The sequence below is a fragment of the Gambusia affinis genome, linkage group LG09 (assembly GCF_019740435.1).
Source record: "Gambusia affinis linkage group LG09, SWU_Gaff_1.0, whole genome shotgun sequence".
NCBI classification, from domain to species: domain Eukaryota; kingdom Metazoa; phylum Chordata; class Actinopteri; order Cyprinodontiformes; family Poeciliidae; genus Gambusia; species Gambusia affinis.
In genome coordinates this window covers 11,829,274-11,847,976 of record NC_057876.1, presented here as the reverse complement: position 1 = coordinate 11,847,976, position 18,703 = coordinate 11,829,274, and the positions used below count along the sequence as shown (strand labels likewise).

General features: G+C 37.1%; 3 protein-coding genes across 5 annotated transcripts in view; 2 read left to right on the top strand and 1 right to left on the bottom strand.

Annotated features, from left to right (window-relative positions):
* The first annotated feature begins 3,248 nt into the window (after positions 1–3,248).
* On the top strand, positions 3,249–7,248 carry ccng1 (cyclin G1). Its single transcript, XM_044127685.1, has 6 exons — positions 3,249–3,510; positions 4,458–4,715; positions 4,938–5,191; positions 5,838–5,916; positions 6,094–6,192; positions 6,276–7,248. Exons 2-6 carry the CDS (start codon positions 4,458–4,460, stop codon positions 6,465–6,467), a joined length of 882 nt encoding a protein of 293 aa, XP_043983620.1. The 5' UTR covers positions 3,249–3,510; the 3' UTR covers positions 6,468–7,248.
* nudcd2 (NudC domain containing 2) lies at positions 6,946–10,194 on the bottom strand. The gene is made up of 4 exons (XM_044127686.1): positions 9,909–10,194; positions 8,813–8,861; positions 8,547–8,698; positions 6,946–7,605 (listed from the first exon to the last, which is right to left on the bottom strand). The coding sequence occupies exons 1-4, from the start codon at positions 10,095–10,097 to the stop codon at positions 7,522–7,524; spliced, it is 474 nt and encodes a 157-aa protein (XP_043983621.1). The 5' UTR covers positions 10,098–10,194; the 3' UTR covers positions 6,946–7,521.
* Positions 10,195–10,339: 145 nt separating this feature from the next.
* Positions 10,340–18,703, top strand: part of gabrb2a (gamma-aminobutyric acid type A receptor subunit beta2a) — a 53,972-nt gene continuing 45,608 nt past the window's right edge. For 2 of the 3 annotated variants that reach the window (XM_044127683.1, XM_044127682.1), the window contains exons 1-2: positions 18,244–18,395; positions 18,522–18,622. In XM_044127683.1, the coding sequence (XP_043983618.1) occupies positions 18,322–18,395; positions 18,522–18,622 (175 nt within the window). In that variant the 5' untranslated portion in view covers positions 18,244–18,321. Of the gene's footprint in view, positions 10,631–10,702; positions 10,810–10,918; positions 10,987–11,833; positions 12,055–12,173; positions 12,257–12,351; positions 12,496–12,750; positions 12,855–18,243; positions 18,396–18,521; positions 18,623–18,703 lie in introns of those variants that run through there. The other variant, XM_044127684.1, reaches the window with a different exon arrangement.

Here is an 18,703-nt window from a genome sequence, read left to right as displayed (position 1 = left end):
AAATGACGTTAGTAACCAGCCAATGAAAACTCAGAATGTCTGGGCATGGCGTGGATTTGATCACTTTCCAGTGAGTACAATAATTAATGATAATATAAATAGACAAGAAGAGTTAACATTAATAAGATGGTGCTTTAATAAAGCTGATTGGTTTAAATTTAAAACAAAATGTGAAGAAACAAGTCATATAGTAACATTAAAAGGTAATATTGAAGAATGTACAAATCAAATAGTAGAACATATTTTAAATGCTGCAAATTATAGCATTCCAAAAATAAAAGTGAAAGGTCAGAAGAAAGTAGTTCCTTGGTGGAATAATGAATGTAGTAAAACAATTAAGGAACGTAATAAAGCTTTTAAAATATTACAGAAAAATTTAACAGTAGAAAACCTTATTGATTATAAAAGGAAAAGAGCAAAGGCTCGGAAAACCATAAAGGATGCAAAAAAGAAAACATGGAGAGACTATTGTTCATCAATAGGTTCAGAAATAAATTTACAGAATGTTTGGTCAATGTTAAGAAAAATGATGGGGAAAAAGAACAATGTTAATATTCCATCCTTAGTTAGAGGACAGGAGGTATTAGTTCTAAATAAAGATAAGGCAGAGTTATTAGGAGAGACATTTGCGGCAGTTCATAGTGGTGATCACTTGACAGATACTCATAGAAGGCAGATGATTCAAAAACTAGGAAATCATAAAAATTCACTAGAAAAATGTCAAAAATCTATGTCAACATTAGATATGAATATAACCATGAAAGAAATAAAAACAGTATTGAAAGGGACAGGATATTCAGCTCCAGGGGAGGACCAATTATGCTACGCTATGTTTCGACAGATACCGGAAGTAACACTGAAATTAATATTAAAATTATTTAATAAAATATGGAAAGAAGGATCGATACCAAATAGTTGGAAAAGGGCAATAATTTTACCATTTAATAAACCAGGTAAAGATCCTACCTGTCCAAATAATTATAGACCAATAGCTCTTACTTCTCATTTAAGTAAATGGATGGAGAAAATAATGGTTAATAGATTAGGATACTTCCTTGAGAAGAATAATCTAATTAATGGATACCAATGTGGATTCAGAACAGGAAAATCAACAATGGATGCTCTAACTAGAGTCAGTAATGACAGTGAAAGCTTTAAAAATGAAGGAAATAATGATTATAGTATTTTTTTTAATATAGAAAAAGCATATGACTCACTATGGAAAGAAGGATTACTTATAAAAATGAAACAGATGGGAATAGGTGGGAGAATGTATAATTGGATAGCAAATTTTCTGCTAGATAGAAAAATAAGAGTAACAATTGGGAATGACTATTCAAATGAATTTAATGTTGAAAATGGAATACCTCAAGGTAGTGTAATTAGTCCAATTTTATTTAATATTATGATCAATGATATTTTTGATACTGATAAATGTATAAAATCTGCACTATATGCAGATGATGGAGCCATATGGATGAAAGGAAAAATATTAAACATGTGGTAGAAAATATTAAAAAAGCAATTAGTAAAGTAGAAAAATGGTCTTATGAATGGGGTTTTAAATTATCAGCAAGCAAGTCTTGTTATATGGTTATCACAAAGAAGAGAAATATTAATATAGAAACAATAACATTATATGGACAGACTTTAGAAAGAGTAACAGAATATAAATATCTAGGTTTATGGTTGGACAGTTCTTACTCATGGAAAACACATATAGATAAATTAGAAACCAAGTGTAAAAAAGTTATTAATCTATTAAAGGCTGTGGCTGGAAATAATTGGGGGGCAGATAGACAGTCATTATTAAGCATATACAGGGCTCTCATGAGAGCAATAATAGATTATGGCAGTATTATATATGGAGCAGCAGCTAAAACATCATTACAAAGAATAGAAAGATTACAGTGTAGAGCTTTACGTATATGTATAGGAGCAATAAAAACAACACCTATTAATGCTCTTTTAATTGAAACTGGGGAAACTCCTCTGGAAATGAGGAGAATTAAACTAGCTTTAGCATATTGGATGAAAATTAAAAGTAATATAGATGATCATGTGAATTCAACTATTCTACAAAATTGTTGGGAATATGTGAAGTTCCAAAGTAATGGATTTGGATGGATGGTTAGGAAATGGATTAAAATGTATGGATTGGAGGACAAGGAAATAGCTCAATTTAATCCAACTAGTTATTCCTCCATGGTTAATACCAGAGGTTAATGTAGATTTGAAAATTAGCATAATGAAAAATGATTGGAATTTAAATGAAATAGGGATAAAAACTGATATTTATTTAAGAAATACATATAATAATTATCTTAAAATTTATACAGATGGTTCTAAGAATTTAAAAGGATATGTGGGAGTAGGAATATATATTCAGAGTTTAAAAAATGTATTTCTAAAAGAATATCAGATCAATTGTCGGTTTTTACAGCAGAAATGGTGGCAGTTATATTAAGCTTACAGTGGGTGGAGGAGATTCGACCAGACAGGGTGGTGGTGTGCACAGATTCCAAAGCAGTAGTAGAAAGTATCAAGGGAGAAAATAATAGAAAAGATCTGGTATTAGAAATTCATCATATTTTATTTAGATTATATAGTGGCATTGATGTTTGGTTTTGTTGGGTGCCAGCACATGAAGGAGTAAAAGGCAATGAAAAGGCAGATAAATTAGCTAAAAGGGCTTTAGAGGGAGAAATAGCAATGTTAATTCCTTTTGGGAAAGGGGAAGGGAAATCACTTATTAAAAGTAAAGAAATGGAGGAATGGCAAAAAATATGGAATGAAGATAAGAAAGGAAGAAGATTATATGAAGTACAAAAGTCAGTTCAAATTCGAAGCATTATTGAAAGAAACAGAAGAGAAATAATAATTAGTAGATTAAGAATAGGTCATACCTACTTAAATGACATGCTTTATTTAATAGGAGGAAAAATAATGATAAATGTGAGAGATGTGGAGAAAGAAAATGTAGAACACATACTGATGAACTGTAAGTCATATGAACACAAAAGGAAAGAATTAAAGAGAATAGTTAGAAGTATAGGGCATGAATGGAATCTAAAAGGTATATTAGGAAATGAAGGAAACATAACAGATATTCACAAATTAAGGAAAGCATTGTTTATTTATCTTAAGAATACAAAATTAAAAAATAGAATTTAATAGATGTGAAGTAATGCAGCTACACACTCATGTACAGTAGGTGGCGGTATGCACCTTAAAGTTGCTTGTGATCCGCCATAATAGAAAAGAAGAAGAAGAAGAAGAAGATGGCGTGGATTTATTCCTCCTTATTTATCTAAACTATCCTTTTCCCCGTCGCCTTACGCCAAGGGTAGGGGGTGTGCATAGGCAGAAATTTACCTATGCTTAAAACTTTCTTTCTTGAAAGTTCATACTTACACTTTTTTGCGTTTTGTAACTTTTTAGACTCGCTTTCTAAGAGCGTGTGAAGATTTTTTTCTTTTAGTTCAAGATATTAAAAACAACTTACTCAAGGTAAGAAAACTAACATTTTCTTTTTTATGTATAATATTGAAATTATACTCGCTAAGTTTTAGTCACAAACCGTTAAACTTTTTTCTTATTTTAGAAGTCCGAATAATAAACAACGCCACCAAACATGATTTGTAGCTAGCTTAGCTGTGGTAGCCAACAATCGGTTCCGTCTGATTTCTAGTTCACCATTTTCCCTGCTTTAAAGTTCGTAATATCCATCTCGGTAATGTTGTTGGTGCTTTATATTTAAGTTTGGACTTGTATTTTGTGTTTTGAGCTGTGTTGCCTTAAACTGGACCTGTAACGGCATTCAATATCCGTTGGTGTGTGCGGCAGGGACATGCCCTGACATGACGCAGGATCTGCCCCAACAAGGCCCGATCCCTGTCCAAATATTCAAAACGTGTAAAAATTATGTGGGTAATGCAATTTTAGATACTTAAAAGGACGTGGGTTCAACTAAAGCCTTATTGAAAAATCTATTTTCACACATCATAGATATTTATCCGTGTAATATCACCTATTTTCTAGTCTTGTTAAGTAGTTCAGGGAGAGACTTGCTACTGGATTACCTACAAATATGGAAGCAGGCCCCCTTTAGGTGTCCAGTGTCAGACCAAATCTCTAATTTGGTTCATTTATATTTATTAACGCTATTTGGTAGTTTTTCCTTTTACGATAATTGTTGTAATTACTGTTATTTTTAATCAATTCTCTTGAAAAAGTTAGATCTGTCTGAATTGTTTAGATATTTTTATATATTATATTTATATTTGTTACCTTTTGATACAGAAAAAGGTATCTGGAATTGTTTGGTCCATTTCAAAATAAAAACTTTGCGGAAACTCTGGGCTTCATAACCTGCCTGGGGTGTGTTTAGTGTCAGGATTCAGAGTTAATTTTTGTCTTCATCATTCAGTTTTGTTTTCCTTTTTTTTTCTGTCTAGATGATTGACACAGTAACTGGAACACAGGCCTTTGCGGTAAAAGTAAAGGGCCTGATGGATCTGGAGGGCCGATATCAACCCAAGATCACTGGCATCAGGCTCATAGAGACTGCCCAGGACAACGGCCTCAGGATGACCACCAGGCTGAGAGAGCTGGAGGTGAAGGACCTGCTTTATCTCTGCAGGTTCTTTGGCTTCAGCACAGAGACGTTCTCGTTGGCGGTCAGCTTGCTCGATCGATTCCTCTCCGTAATGAAGGTTTGTGAATACATCAACACTGTGGTGGCATGTCATGTTACTAGTAGAGATACACCTATTGGAATTTTGTATTGTTGTCGTAAGGTAAAAAGTAAGAACCAATCAAGGTAAAAATGGTCAGATTTGCTCTCAAGACAGTTTCTTGAGGCATCTCTAATTATTAGTCCCATTAAATCCACTAAGTAGTTTTGTACTGAAGAGGTCTCTGCTTGTTACCTTCAGATTCAGCCAAAGCACCTGTCGTGTGTTGGCCTGTGCTGCTTCTACATAGCCGTGAAGTCCTCAGAAGACGAGAAGAGCGTGCCCCTGGCCAGCGATCTAATCCGCATTAGTCAGAATCGCTTTACGGTGTCTGACATGATGAGGATGGAGAAGATCATCATGGAAAAGCTCTACTGGAAAGTGAAGGCCCCCACGGCGCTGCACTTCCTCCGTCTGTTTCACGGCCACATCCAGGAGCAGCTCGACGCCGAGAGGTTAGAACAAATAGTCGTGTTATCCTTAATAGCTTGTTGTGTAATGAAAGAGCATTAAGTTTGACAGTGATTGAAATTGGACTTTTTTTCTTTTTCTTTTTTCACTCAAATACTTGAAAGTCAGATTTTCTTTTCATTTCATTAAACGCATCAAAACTGTAAATGGCTTTTTATTTCTGTTTTAAAAGTATAGATGGCATCAAAGCAATTGGTCTGAGTTTAGTAAAATGTATCTGAAGGATTTGAACATATGCTTTGCATAAATCTGGGTAAAAATCTTGTAATGCTTTAAATTTCTGTTGGACTCAAAACTACTTTTATGGCAACTGTTTGTAACATATAGATCTAAATTTAAAACAGTTTTCACCATACGTTTGCATGTGTTATAGCTCTAACAAAGGGAACCAGAAAGAAGCTTTTAAAACATTCTATTTATGTAAACTTGTTTTGGTAAAACCTTGTCACTGGTAATTATGTATCATAATAATCACATTTGGCAGCTTACATAATTTAGGTAGCCCAGATTCACTCTTGGCAACCACTTTGTTTTATTGCCATATTTATGTTTAATCCCCTCATTCAGTTGACAAAGTTTGCTCTTGCATGTGGATTTTTAATGTGTTTTAATGCTGATTTACTTTCCCAGCAGGGAGATACTGAGCATTGAGACACTGGAGGCGCAGCTCAAAGCCTGTCACTGCTCCTTCATCTTCTCCAAAATCAAGGTAGGCTCAAAACGGATGTTCACATTTCCTGGTCTCAGTTATTTACAGCATTATAAAGGAAAGTTCTATTGTTGGCAAGTAGCTTCCTGTAGTAATATCTTTGTGTCTTGTTTGTAGAGTAAAAAAAAAAAAAAGGGGGGAAAACATCTCCATTTATTAATTTATTTTTCTCCACAGCCGTCTCTTCTTGCTCTGGCTCTGCTGTGCTTTGAGGCCCAGGAAGAACACGTGAACCAAATATCTGAGGCCCTGAAAAATCTGCAGCACCTGCTGAATGTGAGTTCTACTGGAAACGACAAATCCAGTGTTGCTCAGTAATACCGTATGTCCTCGTGTGTACTGACTTCTGGTGTGTGTAGGTGAGAGACGGAGACCTGGTGTGCGTCAGAGAGCTGGTCGGGAAATGCCTGGCTGAATACGCCAATACCAAATGCTCCAGGCCGAACAGCCAGAGACTCCGCTGGAACATCTCGGGAAGAACCGCGCGCCAGCTGAAGCACAGCTACTACAAGATCACTCATCTTCCCACCATACCTGAGTCAGCCTGTTGAAAAGCAGGTGCATGGACGGCCTTGCATGCAGGGAGAAATTCCTGCTGTGTGGTCATCCACTTAATTTTCCTTGCAGATCTTCATTATTGATAATGAATTTCTTTAAGGAAAATATGAAACCTTTAGGAAACCTTTTTTTTTTTCTTTCCCAATAACAAGGAATACTACTTTGTCAGAACAGCCAATTCACCCTCCCCACCCCCCATCCTCTTAAGTTATACTTTCCTGGTTGAGTTACCTGCACAGGTGTACAGTATGTTCTTGTTTTAATCCATACCTCAATGATTTTTGGTATGGGTTGCTGGTTTTAAGCTAAAAGTATTGAACCACCTAGGTCCTCAGTCCACCATGTGGAAGAGGAGGGAGAAGGATTTTGCGATCAGCAAAAATGGAACCAAGAAATCGGGCCCAAAATCCTTAACTCTCACCCTAGGTTGCTAAGCTGTCCTGAATGCACACTCCTACCCAAGGTGATGACTTTTGTTTTTTTTTTTTGGCGCGGAAAGTCTGGTTTTTAACCAGCAAAGTGAAGCTGGCGGCAATCTTGTGTCACACAAAGCCTCCACAGTATCACTCGATTGGTTTTAGTTGAAGAAATGTGGGCACTGCCGTGGAAATGTAGGTCGGAACTCGTTTTGCATTTTCTTTACCAATTTCCCAGTGTAGTACATCTTATTAGTGAGGAGAAATAAAACGTGTTCTGGAGTTCAAAACGGTCAAAGAGACACACAATCTGATCTGATGTTTGTGCACCTTTCAATAAAAATTTATTGAAAAGCTACACTTGAGTGCATTCTCCTTATTAAAAGGCAACAATACAGTTTTTACAAGTAGTCTTGATTTCTTTAAATTGTATAATGAGCAGCACAACTTGTCAAACAAGGTCTACAAAAAGTTCCTTGTGACTGAGGCAATCCAGAAGGAGACACTGCTGTGAAGAGACTAAACTTTTCCACATTATGGTCAATCTGTCTGTCTGGAACCAATTTCCTGTTCTCAAAGGAAAAAAAATAAAAAGTACATCCACTGCTGGAAGCCAGGAGAGAGGAGACCGTCACTGTTGTAAGCTGGAAAAATCTGGACCTCCGCCAGCAAAGTTTCCAGAAATCTCTGCCCCGCTGAAGTCAAATCCAGGATTCTAGACAAATTAAAAAAAGCAAATCACATACAGTTGATGGCCTAAAGGAATACATTTTAAACCATTAACAGTTTATATAGTGTGTATATAGAGTTTTAATGCTGATGTAAGACTTAAAGTTTAAAAAGTAAAAGTGATTTTGCTCTTTCCTAAAAAATATCTCAGAATCATACGATTGTTGGCAACAACTTAGCTTTTTCAGTAAGCAAACCTGGTGTAAATAAAAATTTACAATGGGTTGCAATATAAAATGCTGTAACCCATTGAACCGGTGAAAATCTCCATCCATCTAGCCTTTTTTTTATTAAAGCATTGTGGTTAACATGGATGTATATACAGCATGGTTATTTTTGGCAACTTTTTTTTTTTTTTTTCTTGAATTTAAACAAGAAATGCATGATCCTAAAATCTTTCTTTACTTTAAGGTTCTTTCTGACAACAATTTTTCCAGTTATATGCTTTTTTTAAAAAAATACAGTCTTAAAAAATATTGTGTGTAATCTGTACCTAAAAATCTAAAAATTGTTTCACCGTGTTTATTCCACATATTGTCACTTTAGAACCACAAAATCCAACATATTTCTATTGGATTTCTTGTGATAGACCAGGTGAAAGTTACAATCTATGAATTGGAAAGAAACTTTTAGAGGATTATCAAAGTTTTTACGGATGCACTGATACCACTTAAGATCTCGGTGAGACTTGAGGATGGAGTAGGGTAAAAAAAAAAAAAGTACAAAAACCTTTGCAAGACGCTATTATTCATTGCAATAATCTTGTATAATAACTGTGTAGTTAATCTTTAGTATTATGTTACGATTCAAGTGTTTTCTTTCATTCATTAAAAAAAAAAAAAAAAGCTTTACTTAAAGATGTGTCTCCCCTTTACACTGTCCTGGAAGCACCCTGTGTGTGTCTCAGCCGTTTTGGGTCTAACTGACCTCTCTCTGGAACCTCTCCAGCGTGAGCTTCCTCTGCATCTGGTCCTGGACCCAGGCGTTTGCACAGTACTCGCCCTCCAGCAGCGAGGTCCAGCAGTTACCTGCTTCTCTGTTCGTCTTCATCAGGACAATCCGAATTAGACATTTGTCCTCTGAAAAGAAAAGAACAAAAAAGTAAAAATGAAAAAAAAATCTGGATGGACAGACGTTTTTAAACATTAACTTCAGCTGGAGTTGGTGAACATTTTAAGGCGTTTGCAGCTCACCCAGCGTCCACGTGGCCTCGTCAGACACGGTCATGTCAAACAACCTTCCCTGGTGGGAGGTAGAAAAACACATACATTATGTTTTCATGCAGCAATCAAAGCTAATATGACATTAGAACTAACGGATCATTGTAAAAAGTTACCACAAGAATACATAGAAAAGTGTAAACTGTTTATATGAATCATATAAGACATGTAGATAAAGGGCTAGCAAAAATAAAAAAATAGAAAACTATTTGTCTATCCTTACTTATTTCTGAAAGTCAAACTCATATTGATACAATGCACATAAAATGATTTTTTTTTTAAACAAATTGCTGTAGTTTTGACAACCATGACTTAGAGATAATTCAAATTTAAAGTCAGTGTTTCCGAAAATTAGAATATTACAAAAAGATAAATAAAAAGTGTTTTAAACAGAAATGTTAGGCATCTTAAAAGTATTTCCACTTCTTGTGAAACTCCCAGAAATCCTTGAATGGATTTTACTTGACAAGCTTTTCAAGGTTATGGGCATCGCTGTTGCTGGTCCACCTTTCACTACCACACTTTCTCCTCCCACTCAACCTTCTTTTAGTATGCTGTACCCTTTTCACAATATTTTCATTTTCTGAGAGGGTATAATGGATTTTCATCATCTGTAGGCAATAATTATCAAAATTAAAAGTATCAAAGACTTGAAATAATTCACTCTATACGAAAAGAATCTATGAATTTCAGTTTCAATTTTTTTTTTTTACTTTTTCCACACCGTTCAGATTTTTTATTTTTGCTGCACTTGAAGTCACTGAGGTCAGTTTAATCACTCTACTCCCTTTACTGGCATGTGTCTAAGGATTTATTTTTGCTTGAACTTAAATTAGAAATGCATGGCCCTAAAGGTTTTATTCATTTTAAGGTTATTTTTTGACATTTTTTTTTTTAGTTACATGGTTTTCTTTTTGTATTATTACAATTTTTTACACTTATTTATGGTTCATTTTTTTGTACTTCTGTATCTTTAGTCCCAAATGTGTATTAGGATGGTTCTATACTTGTATGTATAATACAATTAAAGAAGATAATTACTCTCTGAGACAAATACCTCGCTTCTTACCTTGAATATTTCCTTCCCTCTGACCTGCAGCTCGATGTCTCTGCTTCCTAAGCGGCACTTCACCTCTTTAGCAGAAGTCCCTGCAGGCACATGGACCTCGATGAAGACCTCCTCCATGGTCTGGTACCAGGACCCCCACGGTGTCTTACATGGTACAACCCCGCTCCTCTCCTCAAAGTGGACAGACATACTGCCGCTTCACAACGCTTACTGGTTATACTGGTCACCAGTACGGGTCTTTTTATCCGGAATCACAACAAACTTCAACTTCTTCCTCTCCATCTGTTTCCGGTTGAGTGTATTTGTGTATTTATTTGTGTTACCTGCAGTACCACCTGCTGTCCGACTGCACGAACTGCAAGTACGTTTGTGTTTCCCGACGCATCATTAACGCAACACTCTCAATAACCTTTGAACGCTGTTAGTTAGACTTGAATTGAGGTGTTTATTTCTTATTTAAATGATGCTGTAATTTACTCTCAGCAGTTATAAAGAAAATCCGCAGTTTGTCTAAAAATGGAGTGGATTTACTAATCTGTTAATTAGATTACTGTTCTCGTCTCACTGCCTACTGTTCTTAAGCGGACGCTGTAGCAGCACAGAAAAGAAAACTTCTCTTACACATTTTTTATTGTTGGTTAAATTTCAGAAAAAAACTGATAACGGTTTCTGAAGATGGCTGCTGCCCCTTTATCTGTGGCTGCTCTAATCTGCTTGATTAGGTGAGTATTGAATTTAAAATTGTTACAAGGAAATTTAAGTCTTAAAGTGTAATTATCTCTATGTCTATGCAGTGTAGCTAAAGCACAAGGAGGTGAAAAAGTATACTCAGACAACATCACTCGCATTTTGGATAGACTTTTGGATGGTTATGACAACAGACTTCGACCCGGTTCAGGAGGTAATTACAAAACTTGTTATTGTAATCTGAAAAATATAACATATACCCCAGCTTCTGTGTTATGCCTTTTATGCATAATAAATAGATGGTTTGTCTGCCATTGCTGTAGGTGGTATTACAGAGGTGAAAACAGACATCTTTGTTACCAGTTTTGGGCCTGTTTCAGATGTTGAGATGGTAAGATATGCCTTGCAAATATATTCTTTTTGAATATTACATGTTGTATTTTTCTTGTACAACTTATAATACAAAGCTGATTAGTCAAAGATATTTCCTGTAGCTACAGCAATTCTGAACAAATTCAAAGTTTGTCTAAGGAATTTATTCCTGATGGAGGTGGTTAGAGTATGTTTCCCAAAAATAGATAACTATGTTTAATTAAAACTCTACAGTGATTATGTGAGTTAGACTTTGTATGTACTATTTTCTTAAAGCTGCAAAGATAGAAAGGTCCAATTGATTCTTACTTGTGTGGAATTTGTACACGCAACATGAGTTTCACAGTTAAAAGCATTCCTGTAATAATGTTCAGGTTTAAATAAAATGGTCAAAGTCCCAAGCAAACCTTAAAAAGACCTTTAGAATGTCTGGATAGATACCCATCCACACAACTTTATTAGATCACAAGAAGTGTTGTTTTCTCTGAAGCAAAATCTAAATAAATGAATGATGACTCAAGACGTCTGCTCAGTACTGAATATGTGCAGACTGTTAGGGAGCTTCAGTGACCATCTGCCATGTGACCATCTAATAAGCTTTAATTTGTCTGACTAGCCCCATAACTCCATTATTGATGGCCTTGAAATCAATATGACAACATGTCAGACAGCGAGAATGGCCGAATGGATTGATTCATGATTATGTGGGATGAGTGGCATCCATCATCGCTCATTATCTCCCCTCACCTTTCACTGCATATTGAAAGCTCTCTCTGGTGTTAAATATGGACATTATAGAATAAAGCCATGGTTTAGGGATCATTGAAAATATCTATTTTTTTGTCCACTAATGTGTTTTTGTTCAGGAATTCACCATGGACATGTTCTTCCGTCAGATGTGGGTCGATGAGCGGCTGAAGTTTGAGGGCCCTATAGAAATCTTACGTCTTAACAACCGCATGGTGGACAAGATTTGGACACCAGACGCTTTTTTTAGAAATTCAAAGAAGTCCATTTCCCATAATATGACCACACCCAACAAGCTCTTCCGTATAATGCAGAATGGGACTGTCCTCTACACCATGAGGTGTTGTTTTGTTTTCAAGATATCTGTACTTGAGGTTGAATTAAATAGATTGCAACAAAAGCAGCATATTTCAGTAGAAAACAATAGGAATTGAATCTGTGTTTGTATTCCGCTTATAGACTAACAATCAGTGCAGAGTGTCCAATGAACCTCATGGATTTCCCCATGGATGGCCACGCCTGTCCTCTCAGGTTTGGGAGCTGTGAGTACAGCAGATGTTCTCAACAGAGCAAACATCATTTAGTTGCCACAGTTTTAGACATTACACTTGATTGAATGTACATGTTTTTCTTTCAGATGCGTACACCAACAGTGAAATTATTTTCACCTGGAGGAAAGGATTAGCAGGGTCTGTCGAGTGTCCCAAAGAGTCAATAAGTCTTCTGCAGTACGATCTGATTGGACAGATCTTGTCCAGTGAGATAATGAGGTTAAACACAGGTAACATGTCCTATCAGTGAGGAGATTACTCTTTTCTTTCACACTTCATACAAGATGCAACACCTTTGAATAAGAGACCAAATGCGTCTTCAAGTTTTGTTAAATAGCATTTAAGGTTCAGAAGATACATTTTTACAAGAGAACAGAGTTGAGTGCTTTCAGTCTGCATCCATACTGTATGAATGAACATTTAACATGTACTACTCCGCTCTTTATCGAGCACTTCTAACTTCACATGTGCCGTTTATTTTCCAGGTCACTATTCTGTGCAGGTGGTCCATTTCCTTCTCCAGAGAAAGCTCGGCTACTACCTCATACAGACCTACATCCCCCTAATCATGGTAGTCGTGCTGTCGCAGGTTTCCTTTTGGATCAACAAGGAGTCTGTTCCAGCACGTACAGTCGCTGGTATGCACCCGTCCTGTCAGCATCATTATGCAATTAATGTCTGCTAATCACTGTGGCCAATAAAGTTTCATGCATGCTTGATTAACAAATATCTGCCTCTCCTTTAGGCATCACCACGGTCCTGACCATGACCACCTTGAGCATCAGTGCTCGGCAGTCTTTGCCCAAAGTGGCTTATGCTACAGCCATGGACTGGTTCATTGCTGTGTGTTTCGCCTTCGTGGCCTCTGCCCTCGTTGAGTTTGCAGCAGTGAACTACTTTGCCACCTTGCAGGCAAACCGCCTGAAGATGCAGAGAGCCAGACAAGACAGGCTGGAGGTGCTGGCCACTGGCAGCGACGATGACGACACAATATCTGTTAGTAGTTGAATTTCATGACATCAAAAGATGGATGACTGTTTATTTTTCAGTGAGGCTTAAAAGCTACAGATATCTTATAGCTGAATCCAAAAACACAGAAGACAATGATGGCAGGAACTTGTAGCTTTTTCTGTCTCTAATTGAAACATTTATCCTTCAAAAATACACAATTTATTTACATACAGTGTATTAAAAGAGAGAAAACTGTTTTTCTTACTGTACGATACTAAATACAATCTTTTCCTGTTTTAAGTAATTTAGAATGGCCAACATTATTTATGTTTACTAATAATTACTGGATTTGGGATTACTAATAATTTTATGTAGATTTAAATTGATTAATTTCTTTAAATTCAGAAGTTAGCATACACCAACATTTTGTTGTTGGGAAAGCCAATGTGATGTCAATGATTAAAGTTGTTTATTAATTCACAACATTTAAGTTAACTGGAGGTTCAAACCTTGGATGTATATATTTTTTTGTTTTATGATTTGGATTGGATAGCCATACGTTATTTCTTAATAAGTAATTTTAAAGTTGCTTTTTACATATCCTCAAGATATATTTAATAGTCAAAAACCCTTAAGTTTGTCAAGAAAGAAAAACAGTATAAATTTGTAAGATTACAGACTGAACTTTCTGTAAATTCATTTAAAATATTTGGTATACATCTGCAGAGTAACAAAAGGTGGAAAATGTGCAGTTTTTTTTTTTTTTTACTCCACAAGAGGTTAAAAACAAGGCGTAGAGTAGAAATTAGAACACAAATAAATATTTTTGTGTATTTCCAAATCACACCAATTCCTTTATTGACCCCATTAAGGATCCCTCACAACATAAATTAACTGTTTTGTGCTCTCATGTGGAGCTATAAGTTTTATGCTAATACAGTAAGCCACCACAGCTTCCTCCTAGGATCTGTCACACATGTAAAGCTCATGGTTGGATGTCTTAAAAATAGCTTTAGTGTGAGAACAGAGTACAAATCCAAATACTCCCTGTATTATTTCGAAACCTGCCAATTAATTTCTAGAAAACCACCTGCTGCGCTCTGTAGAGATGCTTGAATATTATTAACATACATGAATTTAACTAGCAGAATTCAACTCATGTTGAGTGCACTTTTCTTTCTACTTTTTTTTCCTCTTATTGCCATCCAAAAATGTAACTTTTCGCCAATTTAATCTTCCTGTCTCCTTCCTCTCAGACGGACAGCAGCCACCGAGGAGGCCTGAAGAGGAGAAACCACTCAGTGAGCTGCAGCGAGGCTGGAGATATCACCCCAGTGCCCATTTTCCTCCAGCAGGGTTCGGCTGTTCCTTCAATCCCCCAGCTTGCCGGAACAAGCCCGATTGACCTCTACGCCCGCATCCTCTTTCCCCTGACCTTTGCCCTTTTCAACTTAGGGTATTGGTACATATATCTGACCAAAGAAACCATTGATTCTGCAATGTGAGTCATTCTCTTTTCTTTATGATACTGTTTGGATAATTTCGATTTTTACAGTTCAATTGTGTGTTTATTTGATTTAGCCAAAGAAGTTATGATCAAGAAGATTATTTACAAGAGGCAAGGTGGATTATGGAAATGAGTTTTAATATTTTAACATTCTCAATTCTTTCTCTCACATTTCATAACATTGTAGCGTGTTGTTACCCCTTATATTTTGTCACATTACATTCCCAAGTTTCAGTTTGTTTGTTCTTTTTAAATGTATTTTGCATGACAGACCATCAAAAAATTACATTACTGGGAAGTGAAAAGGAATGGATATGTGAATTTAATTCAGCAAGTTAAATTTCTTTGCTGTATTTTGTTTCTGGTATTGATAACTATAAGACTTAGGTTTAGTAGTGTAAAAATCTGCTTGGGATTTTAAGTCAAAGACTTAAATTTGTTATTTAATTTGACCCTATTTCTAACGCTGAAACACCAACACTGGTTGGAGCTATATTGTTGTTTTTTTTTCATCATCTAAGGGGGATGGAGCTTGCAGCTAATTTAAGAAGGAAGCAATGCATCATATTTGCAGGCTGGCGAACCCTCTTTTTAATAACACTGTTTCTCAACCAGAGTAGTTTATTACTCAATGAACCAACTTTTTGTGCTCATAAGGGAGCCACTTCCGAAGCATAAAGCTCCATGGCCAAGAAGGAAAATGGGAGCTAGAGTGTAAAAAAGACCGCAAGAAAAAGAGAGAGAGAGAGAAAAAGAGACAGGGTGGTGGGGGAGAGATCTGTTATGTAAGGCAGAGGAGTGCAGATCTGCTCATCATGCTTCTCATGTTGCTGTCAGAGAATATTTATGGCTGTTTTGTTTGTTTAATGTGAGAGAGAGACAACATGGAGAGCCTGGCAGCAGCTGTGGCACGTCCATTCCCTGGTATGCTCTGTTTCTACGCTGCTACTTTTGAAGGGTGTGAGGATGAAGAGTGCAGAAGCAGAGCTGGCTGTGCAGCACACTGCAGAGAGAGCTTCTCTGCATGTGGAACAACGTGAGCTCACATTTCTGATGTGCCTTGTTCTGGTCTTGCAGGGCCATGGATCTGAAAAACTGAGAAGACTTTAAGGGTGGGAAAGCACACATGCTGCTTGAGAGACCTTCAGGATCCATCCATCCATCCATCCATCATCCATCCATCCATCCATCCATCATCCATCCATCCATCCATCCATCCATCCATCCATCCATCCATCCATCCATCCATCCATCCATCCATCCATCCATCCATCCATCTATCCATCCATTCTGTATAACCTCATCCTCCCCTCACTTGTGCTCTCATCTGACAGAGGAAATGAATCAGAAACTCATTTATCCTTCTGCTGCACATCTCTTCACTACACCACCTGTGAGCGCTGACCACTTGCCTGTTTGATCTGCACCTGATGAGATGCCCTTTAACAAAGGCTCCCCAGTCACTTTCAACCCCACCATGCACGGCAACCCCTCAATCCAAGACAGATGCTCCTCACGCAAGCAGGACGCACGATGCACACAGAACGAGGAACGCATCAAAAAGGCTGGCATGATATAATCTGCGGTGGCTGTAACTGGTGGTGATGCAACAGTGAACCAATGCCTTCAGAGGCCTGCCCTCTACAGAAGCACAGCTCCGTCTCTGCAAGAAGATCAAAGGCAGTGTAGAAGAGGCTTACATCCCCCTCCCTCACTGCTTCAAAAAAAAAAAAAAAAAAAGAACTCAAATCTGGGAAAATGAATTGTGGGACCATGTTTTCCACCCCACCTCTCCTCCCTGGAGCTTCGCCGCTCCCCTCACACTTTGTGATGTGCTGCATTGTCTCACTAAAAATAACGGAAGAGAGTTGGTAACATTGGTGGATTTTGGTATGGAGGGCATGGCACACTGCCCAGGGTGGCATTTCATGGAGGGCAGCATGAGTGTAAAGGATGTAATAAGATTTTTCTATACATCATATCACTGTAGTTGGTTCGTACTGATGCTGATCCAACCAGAACTGGATGTTCTACAGTGAACACAGTCTTTTATGTCCCAGATTGCACAGACCTTCATATTTTTTCAAAACTCTTTTCTGTTTGTGCAAACATTTGTTGGTGGTAAAAGTAGAAATATTTTAAAAGAACATCAAAAAGTGGAAATTTTCTTAAACCCTTTTTGTGTTGTATATGTCTGCTCTGGATTTCCAGGGATTATTAAAATCAGTGGCCTGATTTTAAAATACCAAATTTGTTGTACTTTTTCATTAAATTTCAAATGTAAGCTGAAAAGGTTGAAGATTGAGATCAGAGTGTGTCCAAGAAAACACGAGCTGGAATTCTTTTGGGAGAATCGTTTACCCAGTGCTGCTTTAGCCATGCAAATGATTTTCTTTTCATTTTTTTTTAATGCTTAATTTGTCTCATAACTCAGAACTTGTGGGTGGGAGGGATGTCTGACCCATTTGGAAACAATTTACTGTAAAGCCATAAAGCTGTCAGATTAGCTAGTTGTTATGGTCACTTGGTGGTACAAACTGATAATAGTGCATTTGTTCTAATTCTTTTTGTTAAAAACAGAAGACAAATATGTTCAGAAACTGTCCAAACTCCTTGTAATGACTTAGAAACATTTTATACCTGCCATCTTCATTACATTTTATGTGCAAACAGCCATTTTAGATACCAGGCTGCTTCACAAACTCCCACTTTCCCAGTTTGAATGCTGACTTCCTGTTGTTTTTCTGACTGGGAATCCTGAAAACCCAACTTTCAAAGACAAACGGTTCACACCACGCCGTTATCACCACAAGCTGCCAGAACAAATGTATTACAGTGTTTTTGGTTGGAATCCAGCAGACATAAAAATAGAGGACAGAATGTCATTTCAGCAGGAAACTAAAATACTGCCACTTATGGAAGCGACATTCTGCTCGTGATACTCAGAAGATGAACATTTTATTTATTTATTTATTTATTTATTTATTTATTTATTTATTTATTTATTTATTTAGCATTTGAACCATCTCAGGTGTCTGGTATGAAAAGTTGAATTATATAGACTGGTGCAGACAGGACTATAGCCACTAGTTCTAAGGGGTTTCCTAGTGGCTCTATTCTTGTAAGAACATCGACTGACTGGATGAGATCCTCGTGAGTCTTAGTTGGATTCGTTTTCTGTTTTTGTTGTTACATGAAATAATTGTTGGAACTGGTGTCTGTAAATATCCTTTTTAACAAATTTCGTCAAATGAATCAGAAGGAACAAACTTATTCTAGTTGATCCCTGAAATGCTTCACCTTGTCAGTGGACAAAACCGTCTCCTTTGTAATAAACAGGCAGAGTACAACACTAGTATATGTGCTTTCTTGTTCTTTCTAAACATTAATGCCCGCGTCTTCATTACGCACATCCAGTAGTTCCTTTAATATTTTCCTCTGCAATGAAAACGGCTCATCCACCATCATCTCTCTCCACTCTTTGATCTTGGACACGCTGCACGCATGCGCCCCTCATTGGCTCCTCTGCACCGTCTGGAGTAAGTTGGATGAGCGCTCTCCTCATTCGCATCCAGAAGCCATCAGAAAAGCTGTTGCGATGGGGAGGATCAGGGAAAACCACTTTGGGATTTTGACTTTTTCCTTATTGTTGACCTTCATCTGGGCTCAAAGGTAAATTCCGATTAGGCTTCGTTTTTTACGTGTGATTTTGCATGGGTCGTTTTGCATGTCCTGTTTGATATTTATCAGCTGGAGGTTTTTTTTTCTTCTTCACCTTTTTTCGTTTCTCTTCCTCAGCGTCAAGGATATTAAGGATCCGAGCAATATGCCTCTGGTGAAGGAAACAGTGGACAGGCTGATGAAAGGATACGACATTCGGTTGAGGCCGGATTTTGGAGGTAACGAATTATTTTTTTTTCTTTTCGCGCCCCTCCCGACGTGCGATACATGCTTAATGAATCGCAAAATCCGCTTTAATC

Coding starts and splice junctions, on each gene's coding strand:
- ccng1 (XM_044127685.1), top strand. CDS start 4,458: ATGATTGACACAGTAACTGGAACACAGGCCTTTGCGGTAAAAGTAAAG. Junction 4,716..4,937: donor GATTCCTCTCCGTAATGAAG/GTTTGTGAATAC, acceptor TGTTACCTTCAG/ATTCAGCCAAAGCACCTGTC. Junction 5,192..5,837: donor GAGCAGCTCGACGCCGAGAG/GTTAGAACAAAT, acceptor TTACTTTCCCAG/CAGGGAGATACTGAGCATTG.
- nudcd2 (XM_044127686.1), bottom strand. CDS start 10,097: ATGTCTGTCCACTTTGAGGAGAGGAGCGGGGTTGTACCATGTAAGACA. Junction 8,862..9,908: donor GAGGGAAGGAAATATTCAAG/GTAAGAAGCGAG, acceptor ACCTCCCACCAG/GGAAGGTTGTTTGACATGAC. Junction 7,606..8,546: donor TGGAGAGGTTCCAGAGAGAG/GTCAGTTAGACC, acceptor TAATTTGTCTAG/AATCCTGGATTTGACTTCAG.